The 25,763-nt window shown below is 34.3% G+C and overlaps 1 protein-coding gene across 2 annotated transcripts; it reads right to left on the bottom strand.

Annotated features, from left to right (window-relative positions):
• Positions 1–80: 80 nt before the first annotated feature.
• Positions 81–22,774, bottom strand: SPON2 (spondin 2). Of its 2 annotated transcripts, XM_032186888.1 has the most exons (7): positions 22,727–22,774; positions 6,204–6,267; positions 5,177–5,402; positions 4,573–4,796; positions 4,119–4,310; positions 2,887–3,061; positions 81–648 (listed from the first exon to the last, which is right to left on the bottom strand). In XM_032186888.1, the coding sequence occupies exons 1-7, from the start codon at positions 22,747–22,749 to the stop codon at positions 470–472; spliced, it is 1,083 nt and encodes a 360-aa protein (XP_032042779.1). In that variant the 5' UTR covers positions 22,750–22,774; the 3' UTR covers positions 81–469. The 2 variants fall into 2 exon arrangements, with proteins under 2 accessions (XP_032042779.1, XP_032042777.1); XM_032186886.1 differs by lacking the exon at positions 22,727–22,774 and having other exon boundaries at positions 6,204–6,371.
• Positions 22,775–25,763: the final 2,989 nt, after the last annotated feature.

Below are 25,763 nucleotides of genomic sequence, written 5' to 3'. Positions count from 1 at the left end.
ATGTTTAGAAAGACAACAAAAATGCCAATAAATTATAATAAACATAATTTAGAGAAAAAAATTAATTTCTAGGTATAAATAGTTGTAAATCAACAAATTACATCATTTAAGAATGTTACCAGTTTAGATTTTGTGATAGAAAGATTTTTACATGTATGAAGCATAATCTTTCCAAATGTCTTCTTTTCTGCCACTAGAGGGTACTCGAAGAACTTACAGTATATTTATAACAAAGATTTATTTGGGTTTTCTGGTCTGTAAATGGTCAAGAACTGTTGTCATACTAAACCTTAAAAATTTAACCCCCAAAGAAACTTGATATTAAACAACTTTCAAAACCAGTCTAATATCTTTTCCGCAAAATAGTGCAGCATACCTGAATTATAAGGAACATTGAATGACATGTATTTTAGATTTAGTTAAACTTATCCTGCTTTTAAATTAACTAAATTATTATCTTTTATTTATTTCAGACACAATTATCTGGTTCGCATCCTGTTTCTTCATCCAGATTTGGACAAGGAGTTCCATTATTGGCAGGGTGAAGAAGTACAAAACGAGTTCTGATCTTGGTCCCTGGTTTTCTGCAAGGACCTCTACAGAGACCCCAGGAAGACCATTGGGAAACCTCACAGTCCAGTGGTGTTTCTGCAATATACACAATAAAAAGGTAACTACATAAATTTGTGCTTAAGGCAAATACATAGTTGGCAAAGCATTAAGGAATGATGATCAAGTAGTGTCCTTTCTTATACAAAAATACATCTGATATTAATAAAATCCATATGTCATCTTATAAATAAAAAGTCTGCTTTCAGCTCCTAAACCCAGGGACATTGGTACTATTATTGTTGCAGTCTAGAGACTGTCTGAGGTACTACATCAGTAGTGCAGCAGATTATTTATTGAATTGAAACTATAGAATTCCTATCAAAGAAAACTATTTTTAAAGTAATTGCATTCAAAAGATTACATTTCTAAGAACATGTACTGTCAATTTTATAACTCATTTGCCATTGCATAGCTTACTAAAAACACTAGGATTAAAGGTTTTATCTGGTTTATTTATGTATACATGTATTTCTTTGGCAATGTATATTGTTCCTGTAGTTGTTCATATCAAATTCCATTGAACTCTAATTCCAATTTGCTTCAGAAGTAACAAAAGTCACACTTTCTAATCAGTAAATCTTCTCAATATTTTTTGGCATGTAAGCTACAATTCCCTTTACCAATAAAGATATTCTGTAAATACAAGCCTTCTAATACTAAATGTGTTTTCAATACAGTTTTAATTTAATTTAATACTGGAACTAAATAAATCAGAAATTCTAAAGTACTTTTCATATTGTGTACTTTCATTGAAGCTATCTGTTTTAAAAATATAGGTGCTTATTCATTAACTGGTTAAATAAAAATATTGCTTGTCACAGGAAATTGCATTAAATCTGTGTATTACAGCAGTTGTGGATAAAATAGCTGTGCACAAAACCAGCTTCAAGATTTACTGTATCAAATGTGTGGCTTCTGGTATAAATTTCTGGCATTACAATGGAACCCAGTACTTCTGAACCCAATACCCATGCTTCTAGCAGGAACAAGTGACACAGTTTGATCTCTGATGATTAAATTTGTCCTTTTGCTTCAGGAATATATTTTTGAATAGACTGGTTTACTGGTTAATATACTATAAAATGAGGATGTAGGATTTAATTATTTTTTTTTTTAAATACTGTACTTTAAATGAATTGTTTTAGATTTAAATGCTAAAAAGGGCCAAATGTTCCTTTCAAATGTTGTGGGAAAGACGTGACTGAAAATGTGATTTGAAGCGCTCACTTTGAATATGTCTTGTTTACTAATAGTAATACATTTAAGCATAAGTTGATAGAGACACTTATTGAAGTATAATTCATGTGTGGAGAATTAGCTTTATTTTTGTGATTATAAGGTGACTTTAGGACAAAGCTAGAGGCATTCAATCTTTAAAATTATTTTGGAGAAGCTCTTCTTGGAACATAGCAGATATTCTAGAAATACATTGGGGATTTAGCCCATTGCTGCCCACTTAATGGTATTTGGGATGTCAGTCTTCTTATTCTTAACCATTCCTCTTACAATTTATTAAAAATCACTAGAAGACTATAAAGAGAATACCTAAAGAATACCTAAGAGAATACCTATAGAAGACTATAAAGAGAATAGGTAGACACTAACTTGTATCTTTCCCTTGGAACAGATATAGTATTTTTTTTGTTTTGGAGATTAGAAAATTACCCTTCAGACTGACTTGAGCCAAATATTTGAACGTCACCTCTACCTAAATGAGTTTTTGGGGTAAATTTTTAAGGAAAGAAAAAAGAAAGAACAGTGTTTTTGTTGTCAGAATGTCTGCTGCTATCACAAATATCTCCAAATCAATTGAATTATTTCAATTCATATTTCACATAGCTACTAAGCCCTCTGACCCAGAGACAACAATACTAGTTCTTTTTTTCCATCATCATGCAAGAATTTAAGCGGGAGTACTTACTTCGAAGTTGCAAAGAATTTGTGAAACTTTGTCTCTGATCAAATATTGTTTATTGCTCATAAAATGCACTGACCTATAGTGATACTAAGGCTTGAGTAACCCTCACTGTGGATATAACCCAACCCTTTGAACTACAGCTCAAATATGAAATCCATTCCTTATTTTTTCAGGGATTCTCTTTTATGTCAACTGGCTTGTTTTATTTCCCATATGTAAGTCTGGAAACTATTGCAATGCAGATAGAATATTCTGCCTAATCACCTATTTCATCCACATCCCCCGCCAGATTTCCACATATTTTCTGAATGAATAGAAATAACAGAATTGAGCATATCAAAGTGCCAATCACTTACCTGAGATGGTGTCTAATATTTCATTACTTTTAGCTGGCTGATTAAGATGAGGTATAGGAAGACCCAGCTGGTTTTTCTTTAATTTCACCATTGTTACTTGAGCAATAGGCGGCAAAATTTTGAGTTTGGGATAATAAAATGAATTTGCTGGGTGACTTGGGGAGGAACAAGTGATCTGTGAAATAAACAGGAAACCTTAAAGAAACTACATCATACTAGTAAGAAATAACTGGAAAATCATGTTTACACATCATGTTGATTCTTTTTGGCAAGCAAATTGCATTAAAATGGTTTCTCTGAATCCCAGTTCTCCAGACTAATGCCGGTAATCCCAGAATTTTTGCCCAAAACGCTTTGGGATTGGGCACAATGAATTGTGCCATCCTTGGATGGAGGACTAGAACGGGAGGTAATGAAAACAGAGATATGTTTGGAATGGTTTGATGGGAAGCAGTGGATATTATTACAAGACAAAATACAAGATTATTAAATAATAATATTAGGTATGCTGTAGCAGCTGTTATGTGGGTATAGGAGGCCAGATGGATTGTTTTCCAGTTTCTCTGTTCTTTTTCTCACTGCTCATTAGAACAGCATTTGGCTTTAGAAGAACTGACCTTAAGGAAAGGACTGACTGAATGTTTATAGTATTCAAAACCTTTGAGTCAGGATGCTCTGTTTCCCACCACCCATAAATGACAAAAGCAAAAAGCAAGAAAAAAAAGACTGGAAGTGGGGTCACTGCAGTAGCAATGAAGAATGTCTCTGCTTTCCATTAGCTCCTTTCCCTCAAATGTAGCAGTTTCAGGTTTCAGCAATACTTTCTACTGAAAACTCCTCCCCAAATCAGTACTTACAATTCTCAACTTAGAATTTTCCTGTTTAGACACTTTTAGTCATGCCAAGCCTTTTTGGAATCTTTTTATTTTCCTATATTTTTAAGAATTATTAAAAACCATGTTAAAATGCTCATATTTTACATAAATAACTTTACATGTAAGCCATTTTTTTATGATCTATCTACATTTACTCAATAAAATAACAAGGTATAGAAAATGAACAAGATCAGTAGGGTTATCAGCTATTAATAAATCCATGTAGAGAGAGCATTAGCACTCTCAGATACAGAAATCAATTTCACAAGAGAATCCATTGACTAATTAAATGATAGTTATCCTTTAAAGGGAGGACTCAAAATAGTACAGGGTACTAAACTATGTATATACACCTACCTCTGTAACTGTATCCTGTGGAATAGTGGCAAAATTTGGGGAGGAAAATGTGAAACCACTGTCTGTTCCAGCGTCATATGGAAATAGATCTACTGATACTTCTTCCATCCAGTGGTCTCCTTCACAGAGATTTAGGCTGTCAATACCCACAAACCAGTCAGGGCTTGGCACAATTCGTACAACGAATGAAACCTAATGAAACAAAACAACCCATCAGGATTGCATCAGTTATATTCCAGTCACTGTTATTGTAATTGTAACATAACATTTTTGAAGGAAATGGTCTTTTATACACCTCTGCTTTATAGAACCCATACAGTGATCCCTGCAATTTGACATGCTCTTATAGTAACATTTTTGCATTATCTTATACTTACCAATGAGAACTCAAATATTTAATTTTATGTAACCATTAAAAAAAACTTTAAATATTAGTATGTGCATATGTACTTACTAAGGGATGTCTTGAATGCACTTCTAATTCAGTGGAAGTTTGTCCTGTACCACTGGAAATGGCAGGAGCAGAGAAGATTCCATGTACACTCTGAATTTTCTCTCCAGCTTCTTCTATTTCTTTCATTAATACCCATGCTTCACCCTTTTCAGCAAAATCACGTACACCATTGCTGGCATATTCATTTTTTTTCCACATGCTGTAGTCAGAACTATGAGTAACACCTATTTGAGTGAATACATTGCATGACATAAAAGTCTGTTTTAGATTGCCCCTATTTCTTCAGTTTCTCTGTTTTATTTCTGAGGTTAAAAAAAGAAAAATTGTGTATAAAAATGAGTGAACACTAAAACATTTGACTTATCACTGTTTATTTCAGCTGTAACCAATTGAAAACAGAAGTCAATTGAAAACAGTTGTAGATTTTTGAAAGCATTGTGGATACTTCAATTTCTGCATTTCATTCTTAATAACTTTGGCTCTTTTCTTTCTTTTAAAATTAGTTATATTAAAATTTACTATTGAGAGGAAAAAAAATAAATAAATAAAAATCACAGTGGTCAAGAGATTTATCTGATCTTAAAACTATACATACTTCACTTACCTAGCATTGATGACCACTGTGCTGGGGGCCTATAAAGTGGATACTGCTTAGGGAAAGCAGTCTGGCTCCATTTCCCTGTGAAGATTATGCTGTACTTTGCAAGTTCCTCTGCTGTGCAAATAGAATCATCACGCACAGGCAGGCTGCTGGCATAACCTAGAATTGTTACAAGCAATGTCCAGATAATTTTGCTGGAGCAGTAGACAAACATCAAGTTTTCCATTCCCTTCCACGTGAAAAGGAAAAAAAAAAAAAAAGTCAGACGTATTAGTCACTCTAAACTCAAAACTGAAAAGAGTTACCTAATAAAATGTAACAGAGCATAAGATATAACAAAAAGAAAACATATATCCCAAACACTAAAATTGTTATGCTTCTAAGAACATTATTATAATGCTTTTGGATTTGATATTTCCAGGCTATATACTACAAATCCGTAATTCTACCTGGGACAAGTGTTTCTAATGAAAATAAAAATATCTTAACCTCGTTCATAGTACTACCTCAGAAAAAATCTGTTTCTGATTTTCTTCTGAAATCTTATTAGAGTCACATCTTGAATTAATTAGAGTAGCAACTGTTTCTGTGGAAAACATTAGTGGTATATTTATTCTTCTAAAGATTAAATTGCAGGTTACTTTGCCAAAAGAAATGATTTATTTTAAATTTGTGTCCTACAAAGACTGTTTTATGGCATAACATTTAAAATCAAATACATTTCAAATATATATAAATTACTTTGCTGTCATAACTTGTGCATTAAAAAATACATCGCAATTGCTTCAGATTGTTAAAGCTACAGAGTTATTAAAAACCAATATTTTTTAAAAGTTGCTGTCATAGGCTGTGCAAATTTTGTTTTTAAATTAATATGATAATTGCATCAGGCTGTTGAACTCAAGCAATTGTTTAAAATAACAGCCTTAAAAATTTAATTTTAAATGCTTTTTTCCTTTGAGAGAACTATGCAAACATAACTAAAACACTAATAATATATTATTTTGTAAAAAGAGCAGTGAATACTCACTAAATATTTCCTCTGGAGCACTGGTAGGGGGAGAGCACCTGCTTTTGCTGGCAGCTGAGTTGGTCTGCAAGAGAAGACAGTAGGAGTCTTGCTATTTATGCCTGAAGAGGGTCCCTTTGGTCCAACAATTATTGTAATCTTTAGACTTTCCAGGTTTGCAAAAAGCATGCCATCTTCTTACTTGCAATCTTTTTGGATGGACTATCAGAGGTTTCCTGTGTGTCAGCTGGTTCAGGTTCCTATCAGAAGCTTGTAATGCCGAATAGACGAAATGCTTTTAAAAAAATACCTTGGATTCTTACTAACAGTTCGGGTTTTCTGGTGACTTTACAGTTCTCTGTTCTTATTAATGCCTCTAAGCTATACAAATGAACTGATTCCAATGCTGGAATAGTTCTAGTGAATACCCTTTAAATGAGAAGCATGTTTTCTTGTAAGTTTTATTGTCTGACAGATGCTCCTTCCAAACATTTACAGAGAGCTTGCTCACTCTCACACACCATATGTATGTGTTCAAATAAAAGGGGTGAGGCAGCTAAAAAAGTCAAGAGGAAAAAAAAGTTGCATTTCATAATTGCACATACTCACACAGACTGTCTCCTGCAAATATGAATTAATTTAAAGTAGTACAGTGTATATTTTTGTGTTCTACGGTACCGTATGCTGGATGATGAAAGGGCTCTGTAACATTGTGGTTTCTTTGGAAAGAGTGGTTTTGGGAAGCTCTGAAATTTTTCTTAGCTGTCTTCAGAGTAAAAACCCCCAAATAAAAATCTCATTATTAAAGTTAAATCATACATCTTCTGTAACACAGTACATATACTTAACTCACTAAAATTATTTAAATTGTCTATGAAGAATTATTCTTAATACAGTGACCCAATTAAGAAATAATATTTAATATTTATTTTAAATCATTTTCCCTACAACCTTTTTAAAATGCCTGTAGGAAAAATAAGGGCTTTGTGCCATGCTTATAAGGTTAACAAATGCTACTGTGGCTGATCAGCAGAGGAAGTTCAAAAGTTTACAATGAACCATGAAGAAAGTCTTGCACAGAGTCTTCTTTTGAAATTGTGAGGAATGTCACTGAAGTACTTCCACAGATATCTAATAAGATGGTACAGCATATGGAAAAAAAAATAAATGTTATTTTTCAGATGAGAATCCCAGGCCATCATAGCTTAAGTGACATAAGCTATTGTCCACCAGGAGGGTGTTACCAACAAAGTAGTTTGAGCTTTGTGGCACTTTAAACGGAAATTTCTCCTTCCCTTCTGCCTCCTACCCATGGTAAATCAGCAAGAAAAGCCAAGATACACATAAACTGTGATGTCTAAAATGACGTTCATTTCCCTATTGTCCTGGCAAAATGGAATCTATTGAAAATTCAATATACATGGATTGAGCACCCATAATCAACAATTCATGTATGTCTGGATAGATTTGGGGAACACTGTAGCAGATTAACTATTTAGACATGGTTGTACCCTCTGTTTCCAAGGTTTCTTCCTCTGTCCTATATTCTTCCCAGTGAAAACATCCATGTTTCCCATAATTTACTTCTGTTCCAGGAGCCAGAGTCCCCTAAGAAAACGGGCAAAGAGACTCTGTGGATATTTTTACACCATTTTTTTGAGTGTTTGTTGTAGGATGTTATGTGAATTACATCCACCTCTCACCCTCCTATGCTCAGAATTCCAGATCCACAGGTTCCTTAGAGAATAGTCTACATACATCAGAAGTGGGTGATGTCTCCAGCTCATGCAGCCTTCTAGAGGCTATAAACATTTCCCATAAGTATTAGAATACGTTGCAGATAGAACTGTTAATATAAAATTGTGTACTACTATCTTTAAACTTCAATTGGTTCTGTGGTTATCTTTATCACCAAATTACTGATCCAGCTAAATTCATATATTGAAACATACTGTGACACTTCCAGGAGAACACTTAAACTGAGTACATAGCAATTAGTTCTGCATCCAGCACAGAATTATTTAGGAGATCAGACTCTTCTTCTCAAACAGAAATTACTGCCAAAAGGCACATCACCAGACTAGACCATTCTAGTTCCATGACTACATGTTATGAATGGCTCCAGGAATAGGACAATACATGCAGGCAGAATAATTTGGCTCAGATATTATAAGGAAAACTTACTAAATGATGAAAGACTGAATCGTCGGAAGTCATGAACTTGGAAAGTCATTTGAGGTTTCTAAGTATGGATTACACAAAGAAATATCAAAAACGAGAAAAGTTTAGTTGATTCTCTCTTAGAATAGTACCTCATGAGGCTTTGTACTGAGCATCTGAGATGTCTTCCAGATTTACAATTTTGTGTAATCAGTTAATCCTTCTTCTAGAGTACCATTACTCCCATTTTTTGAGGTTATCAGACTCTTCAACTTAAATATACAGTCAAAGGAAAACAGCTGAGCCTAGATATTTTACTTTTCTACCTTACTACTTTGCTAATTAGGGACTTTGAAGTTTGAAAAACTGGAGAAGGATTCTTTCCTCAAAGTATGCAGGTAGATGGAAACTGGATTATAGTCCTTAGGTTCACTCTCAGATCCTGGTCCAGAATGGAAATTTTCTTTGTTAACATTCCTATAGCAGACCATTCCTTATTTACAATAAGTTCTCTGCACTTATAGAGTTCTATAGAGGAATAGAGTTCTCAGGAGGAATAAAATCTTCAGAACCTACAAACTTACTCTTATCTTTTTTGGTTTACACAGTGAAATTGTTGTACAAAATACAGCAAATTTAGACGTTATTTAATTATCTTCCCTTCCCCCTCTCATCACTTGCCACCCTCATTGCTGAAGGAGGGGAAAAAAAAAAAGACACCTAATAATGTCATAAAATACTAACTCCCAATCTTATTTCTTTTAATGGAAACCCTGCTAAGCATGATCAGTCTCTGACATTGTGAAGGACAGAACATCAAATTTAGTATCTCATAGTTGAGAAAAACTCTCCCCCCCAAAAACAAACAGATTTCCACTCAATGAATTACATTCATGGCTGGGAAGCCACAGATGCCAAATTTCTGTGGGCCAGTAGTTGGAGAAAAAAATTGCTGTGGCATCAGAATCTCTGCTTGCATTCCTTCTTTGGTGTGCATGTCCCATTAAAAACAGATGAAAACTCATGAAAAACTGGGGGGAAAAACTTCCATTTAGAAACCATTTTGCATGTATATAGAATTGGATTTTTTTTTTCTTTCGCAGCAATATATACATATTTTTTAAAGTCTGTGTGGTTTTTTTACACCTATTTTCCATCCATGTGCATACCTCTATGGTCCCTGAATGCTTAAGGCAGACAAAGCTTATTTTACTTAAACATCAGTGCTGAACTTGTATTTAATTTTGTTTGTGTTTGTGTACAACTCTTGCTTTTTCTTGTCAATAAGAAAACAGTCTTACAGTTTCTGCAGGCTTTACTAAGATTCAGAGGGTGAAAGATTGAAAGTATAAAACAAAAATGTTTTGTGTGTGTTTTTTAAATAATGGTCATAACTGTTTCTAGAGTGTTCTGTATTTTTGGTAATCTAAAATAATAAAACAAGAAAAAAAAAAGCTCTACTTAAAGATAGAGCAGTACATTTAGTATCATGTTGATTCTTGCATCATTTACAGTATATGAAAACATTTATATGAACATGTTTAGGCTATTACACAGGAATATAGTGCATTAAAAGGGTGTAAATTCCATTTTGATTAGCCACAGAATAATTTAGTGCTTTCGCTGGTAAGCAATGAGATTGGCATGATTAGTTAAGACTTTTCAATTAACCTGTAAGGTTAAGAAAAAGAGATTGGACTAAAATGACTAATCTGAAGTTAGCTTGCCCACCTTTATTCAGAACAGAAGCTCGAGAAATTTTGTTTCTCTATTCCTAAAATATTATCTTACATTAAAACCTTACTAAAAAAAAATCCATTTTGCTGGTAAGTAGTACAACTTTGATATGTGAAGGCTGTTTAATATGCTTCTGAATAGCTAGCATCTCTTTGTGTACAAGAAAAACATAACATTGTATTACTTAAGAAGGATTAAACACCCATACTTTCTCTCCTGCAGTTACCATGGATACACATACGATTATGGGCACTCAAAAATGCCAAAAGGTTTACGTTCAGTCAAAACCCTCTAAATTATAAAATCTGAATATCAGAGTGGTAAGCAGCAGAATATTGTACCATGAAAATGTTATGGTGTCAATTTAGAAGACTTTATAAAATACAATACAAAGCATTCCTAATACTGGATGTTGCAATACTAGTTAAGGCAACTTTGAATTTCAACTTATCTTTTGGGATAAGGATTTAGTTTGCAGACTAAGGCATGTAAAATATGCGTATGCATATGATCTAGATATGTGAATTACCACTTTGTATAATGGAGGTATAATCATTATAGTCACTATAGTCTAGAGAACTGTTCAGCTCACCCTTTAATACATACCTGTATTTGACCAAATGAATAGCCAATGAGTAGCTCTCTTGTCTCCACTAACTGTATTACTAGGCTCTGTTGGCCAGACACCTAGCCCACATAAGTAACTGATTCAGGTATCTTTATCTGTTACTGAATCTAAAACCAGGTGCACTTCATTAAATGTTCTCACTGATGTCTATAATCAAGGTTCAACCTGCTGGTAGTTCAACCTGCTGCACCCTGTATTTTGAGTTTACAGATTCCCATTTCAAGGGTGTTGGGTTTTGTTTTTTTGTTGCTTCTTGGTTTGCTTTGCTTTTTAATTCAGGGCTCATTGAGAATTCAGACCAAGATAAGGAAAAATTCCAGCTTTATTGACCACAGTGACACTGCTCAGTAAGAAACAGCTCCAGCATTCTTCTATCATCTATATTTAAGTCACTTTTAGTACTGAAAAGCCTAATTTGCCTTTTTTCCATCCTCCAAAACTCTACAGATCTCGGCAGAAAAACAGCTTCTTTGACCTGTTCATCAGGCTGGTATTCTGAGCTGCGGGATGAGGGCCAGCTCAGAGCCCTGTGCTAATCTGCAGAGTGCCTGCAGCAGCAGCATTAGCTGATTGGACTGTCCAGTATACATGACTTAGCAGAACTCTGAAACAAGCTGAATATTTAGAATACGCTAACCTTGTAGACCTGACTCAGACACTTGTGGGAATCCCTGCTTTTAAATTTACTTTTGATATTTGCAAGAAAACCTCTAACTCAAACAAAAAATTCCTTTGAAGAGAATCTAATATACAGCGTACTACAGCTTCATTGCAGTACCACACAGGTTATTTTTGTGGTATTGTGCAAACACACACAATATAAAAAAGAAATGTCTTAATATATTACTTCATTCCATTATTCATTTTTTACATTGGGTGTACAGCCTGTACGATACGTGTTGACTTTCTAAAACCAGCTTGATGCTTCTTTTGCCCTGTAGAAATGCCATGTTTCTCTGGCAACACTGTAGAAGACCACCAAATTAAATTTTAAAATAGTCACTATCAAGGCAACACTTCACCATCAGTTTTGTTGATTTCTCTTGTGTTTTTGTTGTTGTTGTTTGTTTGACTGTTTGTTTTTAAAGGCCTTAAATATACTAATATACTTAAATGATACCTGTGGAGTTTTAAGAGTTGCATTTTTAAGTCATGTGAATAATATTAAAAATGAATTGGTCTTTCATGAAAAGTCATTCATATATCAGATTCTGCACATAACTCATTCAGTAAAAGGTCCATTATTTGTGACAACAGTCAACCAGTGGAACAGTTGGCCAAGAGATGCAGTGCAGTCTGCTTCCTTGGAGGTTTTAGGATGAGACTGGATAAACACTAAGTAATCTGATCTGAGCTCAAAGCTGACCCTGCTTTGAGTTGGAGGTTGCACTAAAGACCTCATGAGGTCCATTATAACTTCAAGTATCCTATGGTCCTATGGCATTGTTTCAGATCTTATTCCAGCACTTCAGGCACAAAACTTTCACTTATCTAATACTTTCATAAGTTCTCTACACATCTGTGGTTTCTTTCATATGTAATACAGGGTATGTAATAGCAAAATGAAGGCTTGTAAAGGAGGGTGACCTAGGGCTGATTTCAATGGAAGACAGAATACGGCTGTGGCATTTGATGGAATACAATGCAGAATTCCTTGATTTAGCACCAACCGATCTCTGTCTGAAACAAGAGATACGAAAGCTAAATGCACAGGTGATCATGAAGGTAATTAATTGACTGAGAGACAGGATCTATTAGTTCAGAAACAGTTCCATGCTAACACAGTCTTATTTTGAGTTCTGAGAAAAACTCTATGCAGCTATCTCTGCACATTGATCAATGACAGTAACTTACATAGAAATGTTCATGTGCTTGTTCAGAATCTCTGCATGGAACACAAATAATACTGCAGAGTACTAAAAGCTTGCCCACTGAGTTTATTATAGGAAACTTCACATATTTTGTAATCCCTCACAGAATAAGCAATATTGCAAAGCATTTTTTACAGCATTTTATAAACGCGTTATAAAGTCAACCCCTATCAACTGGATTCTCTTAATTAACAACACTACCAACATTTTGTTGAAGGAGTCAAATACATCCTCATTTAAAACATTTGCAATTGTGAATTTATAATAAAGACATGATGCTGCATATATAAATAATTGTTTTATAACTTGTTTATAAATATGACCAAATGTACAGGAAGAAGCTTTCAACAAAACTAACAGCTTTGACAGCAGAAAAAAATATAGATTTTAAGGCATATAAAAGAGCACAAAAAACCTTAAGGGTAGTAAAGGACAGCACAGACTTTTTGTTTAGACTTTTGTTTCTGACCACAGGCTAGACTCCTTGTCCACAACAAGAATCTTGCTATTATCCAGAAATAATGAATTAAATAAATGGCTCTATTCACTCTTTGATTCTCAGCAAAAGTAAGGGAAACATGAAAACTAAGATTTATTTATTTTTCTAAATGATTATTTTGGCCAGTATTGTGGAAAGTGAAATTCATTTTTTAGAAAGTTTATTATTTTGAAATTGAAGAAAACTGCTCTTTATATAACGGGTTATATAATTCCTTGTAATTTTTACTGCAATTTCAGACCACTGCATTATTAATAATCATAAGTGCCTGAATGTGAATTTTATTTATCAGTTATTACAATGAAAAAGTGACCTCAACAAAGATAATGTAAGTTTTCTCCATTATATTCTGCATTAACTACAAATAAAGGATAAATTGATATCAATTTATATTTTGGGAAGCTGTGCTGCTCGTTTACTTCTTTTACTTCTAAAACTAAATCAGTGTAAAGTATTGTTCTAGGAAGCACTGTATTGCTAGAAATGCTTGAATGGATTTTTAATTCTAAAGCACTGGTATAAATATGAATAAGTATCAACAGAAATACCCTATGATTATGCCAGCATGAATATAATAAGAATCTGACCTATTATTTTAAAATATGTAAAACTCATATTGTAATTTCTTTTGTCAATAGAAAAGCCATTGGCCAGACAACATTTTAATTAACCACCCTGAATTCTGTTTGTGGATTCCATTAAGAAAGGATATTATTCTTCACTTCTTGTCCTAACCTGTTCTGCAAAGCTACAATGCAGTTTACTGAATATATTGTCACTTACAGGTACTGGGAAACTGTCCTAGCAGCTGTTTGGATGTCATTTTTATAATTATGAATTGAATGCATTATTAGAAGCAAATATATATATATTACATGAAAGTGCTACAGGTTAATAAAACTGAGAGGTAAATAAGTGTAGAACTGGGTAAAGACTTCAGTGATAATTTGCATTCTTCCCTTTCTCACCTTTAGTTTGCTATATGGACAGTAATTGACCTATATGACCATTATAATATAACGCGTTCCTAGCTGTCTCTAGAATTACTATAATAGAAAAAGGCAGACCAGTTAAAATTGGAAATTTAAAAGTGTTGATAATGAATGCTCAGAAAAGCAGTGCAAACTGAACACTAATCTTGGATGTATATAGAAGGTAAAATCATGTTCTTTAGTGATTGTTTTGACTCAGCAAACCTATGTGGTAAGTACAAGAATGTATTCCTAAATTTTTAATGGACAATACTTAATATTTAATGAATCTATTTAATCAAAAATATTTAATCAATTTATTTCATGGAATCCTAGAAACACAAGTTGGAAGGGACCTCTGGCTGTCTCTTGTCCAACCTCTTACTCAAAGCTGGGCTGTACCCCAGCTAGGTCAAGCCAGTTTTGTCTGTCTGAGTCTTTAAAGGACCAAGGGTGAAAATTTCCACCACCTGGCTAACCAGCTGTAATGTTGTTCCTTATGAAGCAGTTCTTTCTCCTGAGCAATCTGAATTTCCCAAGGTACAACCTGTGGCCTTTGTCCCTTACTACCTCATCTGGCATTATCAATAAGAATTTGGGCATTGTTTTTCTTTGATGGGAAGAACCCTTCAAGTTTTTGTAGGCTACCAGATTGCCCTTAACTTCCTCTTCACTAGACTAAACAAGCTCGGTTTAGTCTGAGCTCACTCAGCTCTCCTCATACATCATGTAGTCTGACTTGTCTTGATAGGCCTCTGTAAGACCCTTTCATGTCTCTCAGCGTCCTTCTTGATTTGGGAATCTCAGAACTGAATACAGTAATCTGTGTGACCTTCCAATGTTTAGTACAGGGTGTAATAACATCCATCAGTCCTCTGGCCTTGCAAATCCTGTTGTAGCCCAGTGTGCATTTTGCTTTATTCATGATGAGAAAGTGCTGCTTGCTCTCATTCAGCTTGGGGTCCAAAATAATACCCAGGTTCTTTTCAGCAGTGCTTCCATTCAGCCTGTTGGTTTCCATCCTGAGCTGATGCACAAGTTATTTTGCCCCAGGGGCAGAACTGTGGACTCCTTGTTGAACTTTTTGATGTTGATCTTCTCAAGATTATGAAGGTCTACCTGGAGACCAGATTTGCTGTTTGTCTTGCCAGTTACCCCACTGATTTAGTATTGTCATCAAATTTTCCAAGAATACACAGTTTCCTCAAATACTGTATGTTTATAGTATTCTGTAGTATGATATAAAGAAAAAGAATTTTACCTTTTTCCAGATGTGGATCCTCTGCCTTTTCTGGAAGTTCTGAAGTCTTTCTCTAGGACTTTTAACAAGCTTTCAGTAGTCACTACCAATACTCTGTTTAACACCTTTCTTTCATGTTTGTATCTCCTACTTTTCATGTTCACTATTTCAGAAGCTACATCAGCATTTGCCTTCCCTGCTGTTCTAATTCAGACACAGATGTCTTTATCTTAATAGTGATTTTGACAGTTCTCTTGGCTAAGTTACTTTTGGCAAATTAGATTGTGTAAGCAGCCTTTCTCTTTTACTACTTGTGAATAAAAATAGTCAGAGATACTGAGATGCCGACAGTGAAAGATTTTACAGAAGCACATATCTGCCAAATTTTGGATCATCCCCAGTGACAGTATCAATATTTTCCCTTTAATTGTTATTCTAGTGTTATAAAAACTGATATAAATACATACAGTCATGTCCTTGAAACTGCAGGTGAGAGGATGTTTGGATGTTTTCTTATTCTTAGCATGAGAAGCTACCTTTGCAATGCTTACAATGGTGACAGTATTGCCTGACCTGCCTTTTCCCCACCAAAATAAAATAAAATAAATTTGTATTTCTGAAGACAACAGTTCATAAAATCTATGGTGAATTACATAGTCATTTATGAAGATAAGTCTAGACATATTACACACAAAGCCCAAACCATTATCACAGAAATCGCATAATTTCACAGTATCGAATTATTTACACGCTTTCTTTGTTGGATCTTTCAAAAATGTCCTATCAAATATGTCAAATCAGACAATAAGTATTATAATTTTTGCTAACCTTTACTTTCTAACACCAATCCCTTGTCATCTCATCTGGCTGGTGTAATACAACAGATAGTAACAAGCAAAGTATGGTGCAACTTTAATTCTTTTATAAGAATTGTACGGTTTGAATGTAGGTTGTAGTGCTTCTACAAAGGCTGTGACATCTAGATTCAGTTCATGTTCAGTAACACTGTCAGTTGTCCCAAAACACAAAGGGAAGGGTTTAAAAAAGAAAGGTTGTGTGTAATGCTTTATGCACAGTTCATAGATCAATGTTTTTTGTTGATAATTTCATCCAGTAACTTTGGCATTCATTTTATTGGACCGTGCTAGTATTGTCTGAGGGTGCAGGACAGCAGAGAAGTTGGCCAATCTATGGGGGCTCATAAATCCTTGAATTTGTAATGTCAAACCACAGATTTTATAAATTAATTATCTGATAAACAGAATGTAAAAAACACTTCATGGTGTGGATTATAAGATAGCTGCTTTTCTGGAGAACTTAAGTGTTTGATTTTAGCATCTACAGATGGAAAAACATGCAAAGACTGAAGAAGAAAGAAAACAGTATTAGAGTATGCTCTTAGATTTCTTGTACTAACCAGAGCCTAGCTGTCATCATAGATTAGATCAACTTCAAGATTTTGAACAGCAAGCTTATTTTTCCATGGTATCTAGTCCATTATAGTAGCTATTCGTCTCCTGCTACCAGCAGGCCTGGCCAAATAAATTACCCCAGGGATAATTTACTAATATTTCTATAGTCTTTTCCAAATAAGGAAGAGGGGGCCTCCATCTCAGAAAGCTTATATCTAAACATTTGCGTTTATGAGGTTATGTTGTGATTCTGAGGAAGTCTGAGCCTTGAGGTAGTACTAACCAATCTTATCTGCAGAGTGAGCATGCCCTAAGACACTAAAGCGGTTCTAATCTTTGTGTTTTCTTTGAGCACAGACAACCCCTTAAAATCAAGCAAATGCAGATCAAGTCTGCAGATGATGCAGACTAAATAAAAGTTTTGAAAACAAATCTTCCCCCTGTTTTCTATTTCCTTTCAGAACGAGTCTCTCCTTCCAGATGCTCTGGAGTCCAGCAATTCGCGCTGCCTTCATGGGTTGCAGCAGCCTTCACACAGTCTCCCTCTGGGTCTCTAGGAATGTATCCTCTCCTTGACCTCTGAGGCTTGGCTGTAGATCTGCTCCTTTGCTACAAGCAAGCCATGTGCTTTCTCAGGAGCCTTCCAGTCTGCATGAAGACACTGTAATCTCCTCTCCCATCCCCTGTCCACCTGACCCAGGCTACCACAGCCAGGAAAAAGCAAGAGGCAGCCCTTCTCACTGCTGCTCTCTCACACCCTTTGAAAATAAAGCAGAAAATGGAGGCTAAACAGTGAACAAAACACCATCTTGGCATCTGTCATGAAGATAAGGAGCAGAAATAGGAGGTACTCTGCAGTCCCTGCAAGGGTTTTCCCAGCTTCTGGATTCAGAAGTGCACCCTGGCCATTTTCCTATCTCAATAAGACCTGGGTGAGGCCTGGACTCATCAGATCTCCTTACGCTCTGGTTTCTGGGGAGAGAAGATCCAGATACATGAGCCAGAATGGTTCAGGTGTATGCTCATATTGCTGAGTCTGGATTACAATAGCATAGTCCAGAATGAGGGCAATATGCATATATTTATATCAGGCAGAATACAGAAAAGAGCAAACGGGTAGATGTTACAAAGATAATTAAAATGTGTCCACCTCTTTGTCTCACCCCTGCAGTAACTCTCAAAAATGTTAAACAATTATCTGTTCAGCTTCTACTAGTGCTAACTGTTGTCATGGCATCTGAGTGTCTCCTAATATTTAAAAACAAAAACAAACAAACAAAAAAACGCTGTGCAGATGTATTTGTGCAGATGAAAAACAAAGCATAACATCAGAAAGTTTCTACTGCAGGGATAATCGGTGAAACAGAAGTTTGCTACAGAATGTAGATTTTTGTAGGATGGTGACATACTGTGAATTGAAGTTCTCACCTGAAGCAAGGACAGCCTCTGGGATTTACCCCGCTGGATATTAGGAGAGAAAATAGACAAGAATTAAATGAACCCCTTTGGAAATGTGAATGCGAATGCAAAAAACCACCATGAGGGTGGTTTTTTTGAGCTCTTCAGCAGGATTCTTTGGCTACATCAGATTTCAAAAACTGTTCTTCAATTAGGGTAATATGTATAATGCTAATAGTGTAACTGGAAATAAGTTATAAGCACAATATTAAGAAGTACAATAGTACTAAAAGGATGGCTGAGGATACTACATGTATAGTACCGAGAGAAAAGGGTCATATACTTTTAAAAAATCTATCACCTTTGTTTTATCCATCAGACAAAGAGCCTCTGAAGAGACACATCACAAAACCTTCAGACAGTAACATCTGGAAAATCTCTAGAAGTAGCTTGCTTTTCTAGAGTGATACAAGACTGCCTTGAGTTATCCATAGTATTTTATACAAGTCATCAAGACTGTTAGTTTACACTCAAAGATAGATAAAGGATGTGAATTAAGACAGATTTTCACCAAGGAACTTGGCAAAAAAAAAGTAAAATGAAATTCTGGAAATCCAATATAATTACCTCATAACTGAGGTCCTAGGGGAAAAAAAATAAAATAAATCCAGATACATAGAAGTAGTTTTGATCTAAAATCCATGCAGATTTTTCTTTTTGAGGTACTAACCTCTGACCCTATTCAATTCATTCACTTGTTTTCAGTATCTCTTGTTTATATCCTGTGTGTTGTTTTTTTTTTTCACTCTGATGTAATATTTCAGGGTATGAAAAGGCTTTTAGAGGAATGAGGTACCTTCTCTTATTTCCAGCATTCTTTCACTGATCTCTCTTGAGTAATGCTCAAGTGTATTTATTTCTTCAGTGTAACCAAAGCATGAGAAAAAAAAAGGGAGGAAATCTAGACAGCATAGAAAATCTCAGACATCCCTGGATGTCACATGGACAGGTGTTTTCTTATATGTACAATGATAAAAGAAGTTAATTCATATTTTGGAAAAAAAAAATGGAACATTTAGGTTAGGAATATGAGTTCACAGAGCGCCTCTCATATGTTCATCATATAGAGAGAAAGAGAATATGTAAGAGTGAAAAAAATAATTAATTTAAAAGAATGAAACAGTAGCTAGTGGATTTAGCAAATCCAGGGGATTTTTACCTGGCTGATCATATTTGTTCTTTAAATTTTTTCTCTCTAATTTCCCTTATTAGATGAAAGTGCATTTTATGTCATAAAAGCCTTTCATTTTTTGTCTATATACTTAGATATATTAAAAGAAGATATTTCTTCTTTCATTTTCTCATCAGGTGGAAAATTTATGAAAATGAGAAAGTAGTTCAGTGGATGGAAAATTAGTATTTTCTCTCATAAATTTGGCCAAGAAAGATTTGGAATATTTACTAAAAAACTCCCAGAATGCAGCACTATTTTCAAAGTTGGACTGGAGCTGAGTATTTGTTTTGTTATTTGGCTAACATTCCATAAATCAAGTATATCCCTTCTCAAGTTAGTTTTAACTGTTTCTACCCAGCTTTTCAGTGTGCTACTACAAAACAATCTCACCATACCTATTAGATGACCAAACATACTTGCTAATACAAGCTTTTCAGGTCAGGATATCAATATTCTCCAGCTTTGCAGAGATAAATTCAATTACTTAATATAATTGTTATGTGGCTTTGGTTCTAATAATCACAGAGAAAGTGTATGTCAATATTTTACCTTGGGTATGATCTTCTGAAGCAAATTTCCTGATCATTCCCATTCACCATGCTTTCATTCATATTATGGACTAGTCTTGGAGCCCCATGCAAACTGAATTTTGGAATGGAAGTAATCAGAAGGTGAGCTTTGGGAAGCATTCAGTCCACAGGATAAGACTAAAACTAGCCCAGAATTAAAGCCCCCTAAAACATGTGAATGCTAAATCCTTAGTACTGACTATTTCATTTTATTAATCTACTTCTATTGGTCTCTGCTACTTGCCAATGTGGACATAATTTCCAGCTGAACTTAGACCTCACAAGATGCAGAACCTAATTCTAAAGCACTTTAGGCACTAAAAAAGTCTTAAAAATAAATATAGGAGTTAAGGATGTGATCTTATTTGGGACAAAAAAATGTCATTAATTGGTTATCTGCATCTTTAAATGCTTAATCATCTTTTGAAATCCAATCCTCATATTTCTGTGCTGCATTTCCAATTTCTTAAAATGGGGATAAGTAATATTACTGAGTTTGACAGAATCTGATGAGATTAAATATATTAAAAAATGAGCTGCTCAAATCGTAGAATAAGAGGGTTGTATAAGTCTGTAACACAGATTGCTTTCATATCACAGATCAAGGTTAAACAAAGGCTAAAGCTCTGCATGCATGATTTGCAAATGCAGTTATGCTAATAGCATGATGATCTTAATTAGATGATCAGCTGCATATCTGACTTTTGATAATAAGTCCTAATGTGACTTGCTAATCAATGTCAGATATGGGAATAGAATGTAGAATTTTTGACTTGTGAATCCATGCACTAATTGCTAAACCAGACTGCCTCCCTAATGTTATCCTTCACTTCAAAATGTTTTATCTTCTGCTTGTACTCATGTGTTATTTGAACAGCTCTTTGTACATTCAGACTGTTAAGACCAGAAGAATCCACTGCAATTATATTATCCGACTTCTAAATAACATGGACCAAAGAACTTCTTTCTATCTCATATTGGGACATTTATTTATTTTTTTTACTTTTTTTTTTTCTTTTTACTATAAATTAGTGTTGTCAGTCTTAATTTTTGATTGTGCTAAAAAATATTTTTTTCAAAGGCATCCAATTTTGATTTCAAGATTCTAAATTATGATCAATTTGTCACTTTCTATGAGAACTGTCAATTATTAATTACCCTCAATGTAGTGAGATGCTCAAAAATAAGGTCAAGTTCATCCTGCTCTTAAAAGTTGCATTTAATTGCAAGTTTAAATATTTCTGTCTTCTGCTTGCAGCCATACTTATGTCTTGCCTTTAACTGCTAGATGAAAGATTTCTATGTATCAGATCACAGAGTGCTGTATAAAGAAGACTATGAAAGAAAATTAATCACTATAATCACATTGCTTAATCCACTGTGGGAAGTAGCTCAGATAGCTAAAAAAGAACCACAGTAGAATATAATTATTTTAGCTTCAGTTGCCTTTTTTTTTTTTTTTAGCCAAATAGTCATATAGACAAATTTTAAAAATAAACTATTACAATAAATAAATAAATAAATAAATGTATTTTTAAGTGAAACTGAAAGATTCAGCTGTATTCATTGTGCTCTCAAATGGACAATCCTTGGATTCTATACCTGAAGAGCAGGGGAGGAAAAAAAGAAAACAAACCATTTTTTTCTTCCTGAAAGCCCAGTGTGTAGTTGTCAGCTGTTCCACTGGGTTTTGTCAACACATCAGAAAATCATCTTAGCAACTGGGATTCCCATTAATTAGCTCACTGGAATAAATACAGCTGTCAAAGAAAAATAGGGTATTGTGGAATTTCCACACACAATAAATCATTACCCCTCCAATGGACAAATGTTAGAATTAATCAAACTGAAGAAGTACATGAAGCTGACATGACAGGAAAATAACAAATGTTATGATAACACACTGAAGCTAAGCTTTCTTTATATAAAATTATTAACTGAAATGTAGCAAAATTTTATACCAACGTGTTGGATGTGTATAAAATTGCTACCAGTTTAAAAAATCATATAAAACCAAAGAGTAAAAACTTAACGTACAGAAAAAATGGAAGAAGGTATTTTTTCTTCTGAATGCAGAATGCCACATACAATGGTATATGTACAATAGTTTATACAACAACAACAACAGAATATATGAAAAAGTTGTTATACCTGTATTTAACTTCATTTCTACCAACTGAAATGTTAATAGATTCTGGCCTAATTGTTACATGATGTGTTATTCTTCATCTTATACACAAATTTACTGAAGGGAGGAGGAAATCAGCAAGATGTTTCTCATTTAAAAAGTGCATATTTGCTGCTGCAGCTGCAGCTTTGGCTTCATTTCATAGTTTGAGCTCTCAAAGGGCATAGAAAGGAACAGTAACAGCCACTATGGCCCCAAACTTATCACCTCCTAAATAGAAAATGGAAAATTTAGACAGGAAGAGAATTAAACATGTTTTCTCCACTAGTAAAGAACTTTCAGAAGAGAAAACGTATGCTTTAAGTTACATAGTTAAGCCATTGTTAATGGACCAAATTCAACAACAGAAAAAACCAACAAACTTCACTAATTTTGAAAATGTTCAGTTTTCTGTTTCTCCTGTTGTACTGTGCTTTTCTGACCAGTCTTCTTTTCACTGAGAAAGCTTGAATGAGCCTGTCATACAGAATTACAAGCAGAATTTCAGCTCCCACTGAGAAAAAACTCAGCCATTCAATTCTTTTGAAAATATACGCATCTATACCAACAGATTCCATTTGTATAACAGCAATATCCACACTATAAATTATGGAATAATATCAGAACATTCATTTTCCATGACCTTTCAACTCCTCACCTCTGCTCTGATGATGAATCCATTCCTCCTGGGATTAATGGAAAAACATCAGACAGTCAGAAATCCACCAAAAGTGGAAGTTCAATGAGACTGAACAAAAAGTTGATTTGAAAAGTGCAAATAACTGGAAAAAAAAAAAAAAACCTCTAGGGAAGTTCTGAAAACAAGTGGAGGGAAAGTTTCTGCCTTTCTTTTCTCAAATGCAAGATTCCCTTTGTAGCATTTTTTCCTAATTAAAACACATGAAAGAAAATAAATTTTAAAAGCTTGTCAAAACAAAATACTACAAACACTGGGGTGGAAAATGGAAAAGAATGAACCACAGATAAACAGCCTTAATCACAGCTCTTAACTGTATACTGGCACGTGTTCAGTGTTACAAGGTTAGTTTATCAATTTGAATGGAATGCGATGAAATCACATATTAAATAATAAATAAGGAACTAGAAAAATAAATTCATAAGACTTAGGAAAAAAATAATAAATAATAAAAGGTCAAGAAGTTTTATTTAGATAGACTAAAATCACAGTTTTTCCTATGTTAAAATATCCTGTAATTCCACTGATTAATATTCTAGAGAAGAAACATCTCTGTCAAAGTTTCATTATGCTATACTGTGAAAACATCCACATGTATCTTACTAAGTTTGCAGTCCACCCTCAGCCAAACCAGAGAAGATCTGAGTTATGTTCCTAATATTTACCAGGTTAGAAATAAAGCATATTTTTAAATGTGTATGTCTGCACACATGAAAAGAGATGGCTAATTTTAAAATGCTACCTTCTAGAAAATCCTTCCAGGGGCAAAAACATTTCTGTAGGAATTAAACAGAACGATTTCATATATAATTAAAACTCTGAAATAATTGCTTATTTACCAAATTTGACCTTGGTACTTAGTGGTAACAAAAGATGTAATATCTCCTTTGTCCATCCATTATAAACACACATCAAACATTACAGAGGGAGCATCTGGTTTTAAGAGGCACTTACTTTGGAATGACAGACTCAGACATGTAATGAACTGAAGTGATACATTTTCATTTCTATTACTGGCCTTCACAATTATCATCAGTATCTCTATAGTGTGGTTTTCCTATTCTGCCAAACAAACCATATTTCTGTTAATTATATGGCTAAATTAGTCATTCCAAACTTAATACCTCCTAAAGCCATCAGCAGATGTTCCCTTTATAATCGTTGATGTCATTCTGCAAATGATTGAAAAGGAGACGTTAAATGGAGTGCTATGAGTAAATGCTAACTTTGGCCTTCCTCTTATCTAACTTTAGCTGTCTAACAGCGTAGCATCTGGCCTGCCTCAGTCAAACTGACTGTCTCCATAGACAGTGGTACTTCCAAAAGTACAAAGAACCTCATCTTATTTAAAAAAAAAAAAAAAAAAAAAAAAAAAGGAAACTCATCCTATTAAAAAAAAAATCCTAAAAATACACAGAAGAAACTCTAAGCTGCCTACAGAGGCAGCCTGATTGTTGAGTCTAGGCTAAGCTGCTACATTTGAAACAGCAAATAGATGAGATTGATGTTGTCCTTTACTTAAATACGGTAGCAAGCTGCAAGATTCAGATCTTAGCTTCTGCTGGTCTTGTGTTATGTTTCATTGAGATCAGAAACTTGTCCACTGTTGTCAGGAGAAAAAGGATATGGAAAGAATGCTGCTGTCATCTACTTCCACCGAATGGCCTCCCAGTCAAGTACCATGGTCACATGAAGTCAGGGAGAAATATTCTCTGTCTGTTGACAATTATTTTAAAGTCAAAATCAACCACAATAAAGTAATCTTGCTTATGAGATCAATATGAATATTTAATGCAATACATTTAAAACATGGGGGGCACAGATAGACCAGAAAGGCAATAGAAAGAATACGGATTTTGTTGGCCTTTCTGTTGCATCTTCAAGTATATCGTGTTTTTTTTCTATTCACTTCCTTGCTTCTCTATCAATCTGTACCACAATTTACTATGGAATGAATCTGCAGGAGAAAAAAAAAAATTACTGTTTTCCCTCTAAATAGCTATCAGCATGTCCTTTCTCTATAAATCCTAGTGAGATCCCTGGTGGTGGCATAACTGTTAACAAATACAGAAAGTGATATGGAATAGCTCCATTTCCCCAGCATATTAAAACTACAGTTGTCAGCATTTAATGTCTCTGATATCCTTAACCCCCTACAAGTTGTAGAATTAGCTAAAGCTTTGCCTCCAGGTATCCCATCAGGATGCTCCAATACAGAGATTTACATTCAGTGTAACTCTCTAGGAGTAAAATATCTTTTTTGACATACTTAATGCGTCATAATAACTGCAAATTTATTGTATCAGGCATTAACCATTTTCTCCTTCATACATGCCTGGAGCAAGGAGGCAACATCACTATTACCATAAGTATGCTACACTGAATGAACAAATATGTAGAAGCCTTACTGCATGCTTCAATCATTTACATTATTTTTAAATGATATAATTTTAAAATATGTTCTTTTTAGAGTCATAAATGAGAATGGAACAGATGGTTAGAACTTAATTTAGAGTAATTTGTCTATTAAAATACACTGCATTGCCAGTGAGTCTTCATTATAACAGTAACTCATTACAAGGGAGTTGTAATTTATTGGGCAGACTGCAAGGTATTGGACCTTTAGGAAAAGTTTACAATCTTAGAGGACTCACTAGGAGAAGTGAATGCAGATGAGTATTTTAATATAAGATTTTTGAATGGAAAAAAAAATATTAAAAAAAAAAGAAGGAAGGAAGGAAGGAAGGAAGGAAGGAAGGAAGGAAGGAAGGAAGGAAGGAAGGAAGGAAGGAAGGAAGGAAGGAAGGAAGGAAGGAAGGAAGGAAGGAAGGAAGAAAAAAGAAAGAAAGAAAGAAAGAAAGAAAGAAAGAAAGAAAGAAAGAAAGAAAGAAAGAAAGAAAGAAAGAAAGAAAGAAAGAAAGAAAGAAAGAAAGAAAGAAAGAAAGAAAGAAGGATTTGAGCTAAGTAAGATTCTAGCTAAGATTCTTGAGCTAAGGTC

This window comes from Aythya fuligula, chromosome 4, assembly GCF_009819795.1.
Source record: "Aythya fuligula isolate bAytFul2 chromosome 4, bAytFul2.pri, whole genome shotgun sequence".
Taxonomy (NCBI): Eukaryota; Metazoa; Chordata; class Aves; order Anseriformes; family Anatidae; genus Aythya; species Aythya fuligula.
This window is presented reverse-complemented; position numbering and strand designations above follow the sequence as displayed.

Bases quoted from the DNA above. Each gene is read 5' to 3' on its own strand.
- SPON2 (XM_032186886.1), bottom strand. From the start codon at position 6,371: ATGCTTTTTGCAAACCTGGAAAGTCTAAAGATTACAATAATTGTTGGA. The intron at 4,311-4,572 runs GTAAGTACATAT...TTGTTTCATTAG, and splicing joins TGCATTCAAGACATCCCTTA to GTTTCATTCGTTGTACGAAT. The intron at 3,062-4,118 runs GTAGGTGTATAT...TTTATTTCACAG, and splicing joins CACAGGATACAGTTACAGAG to ATCACTTGTTCCTCCCCAAG.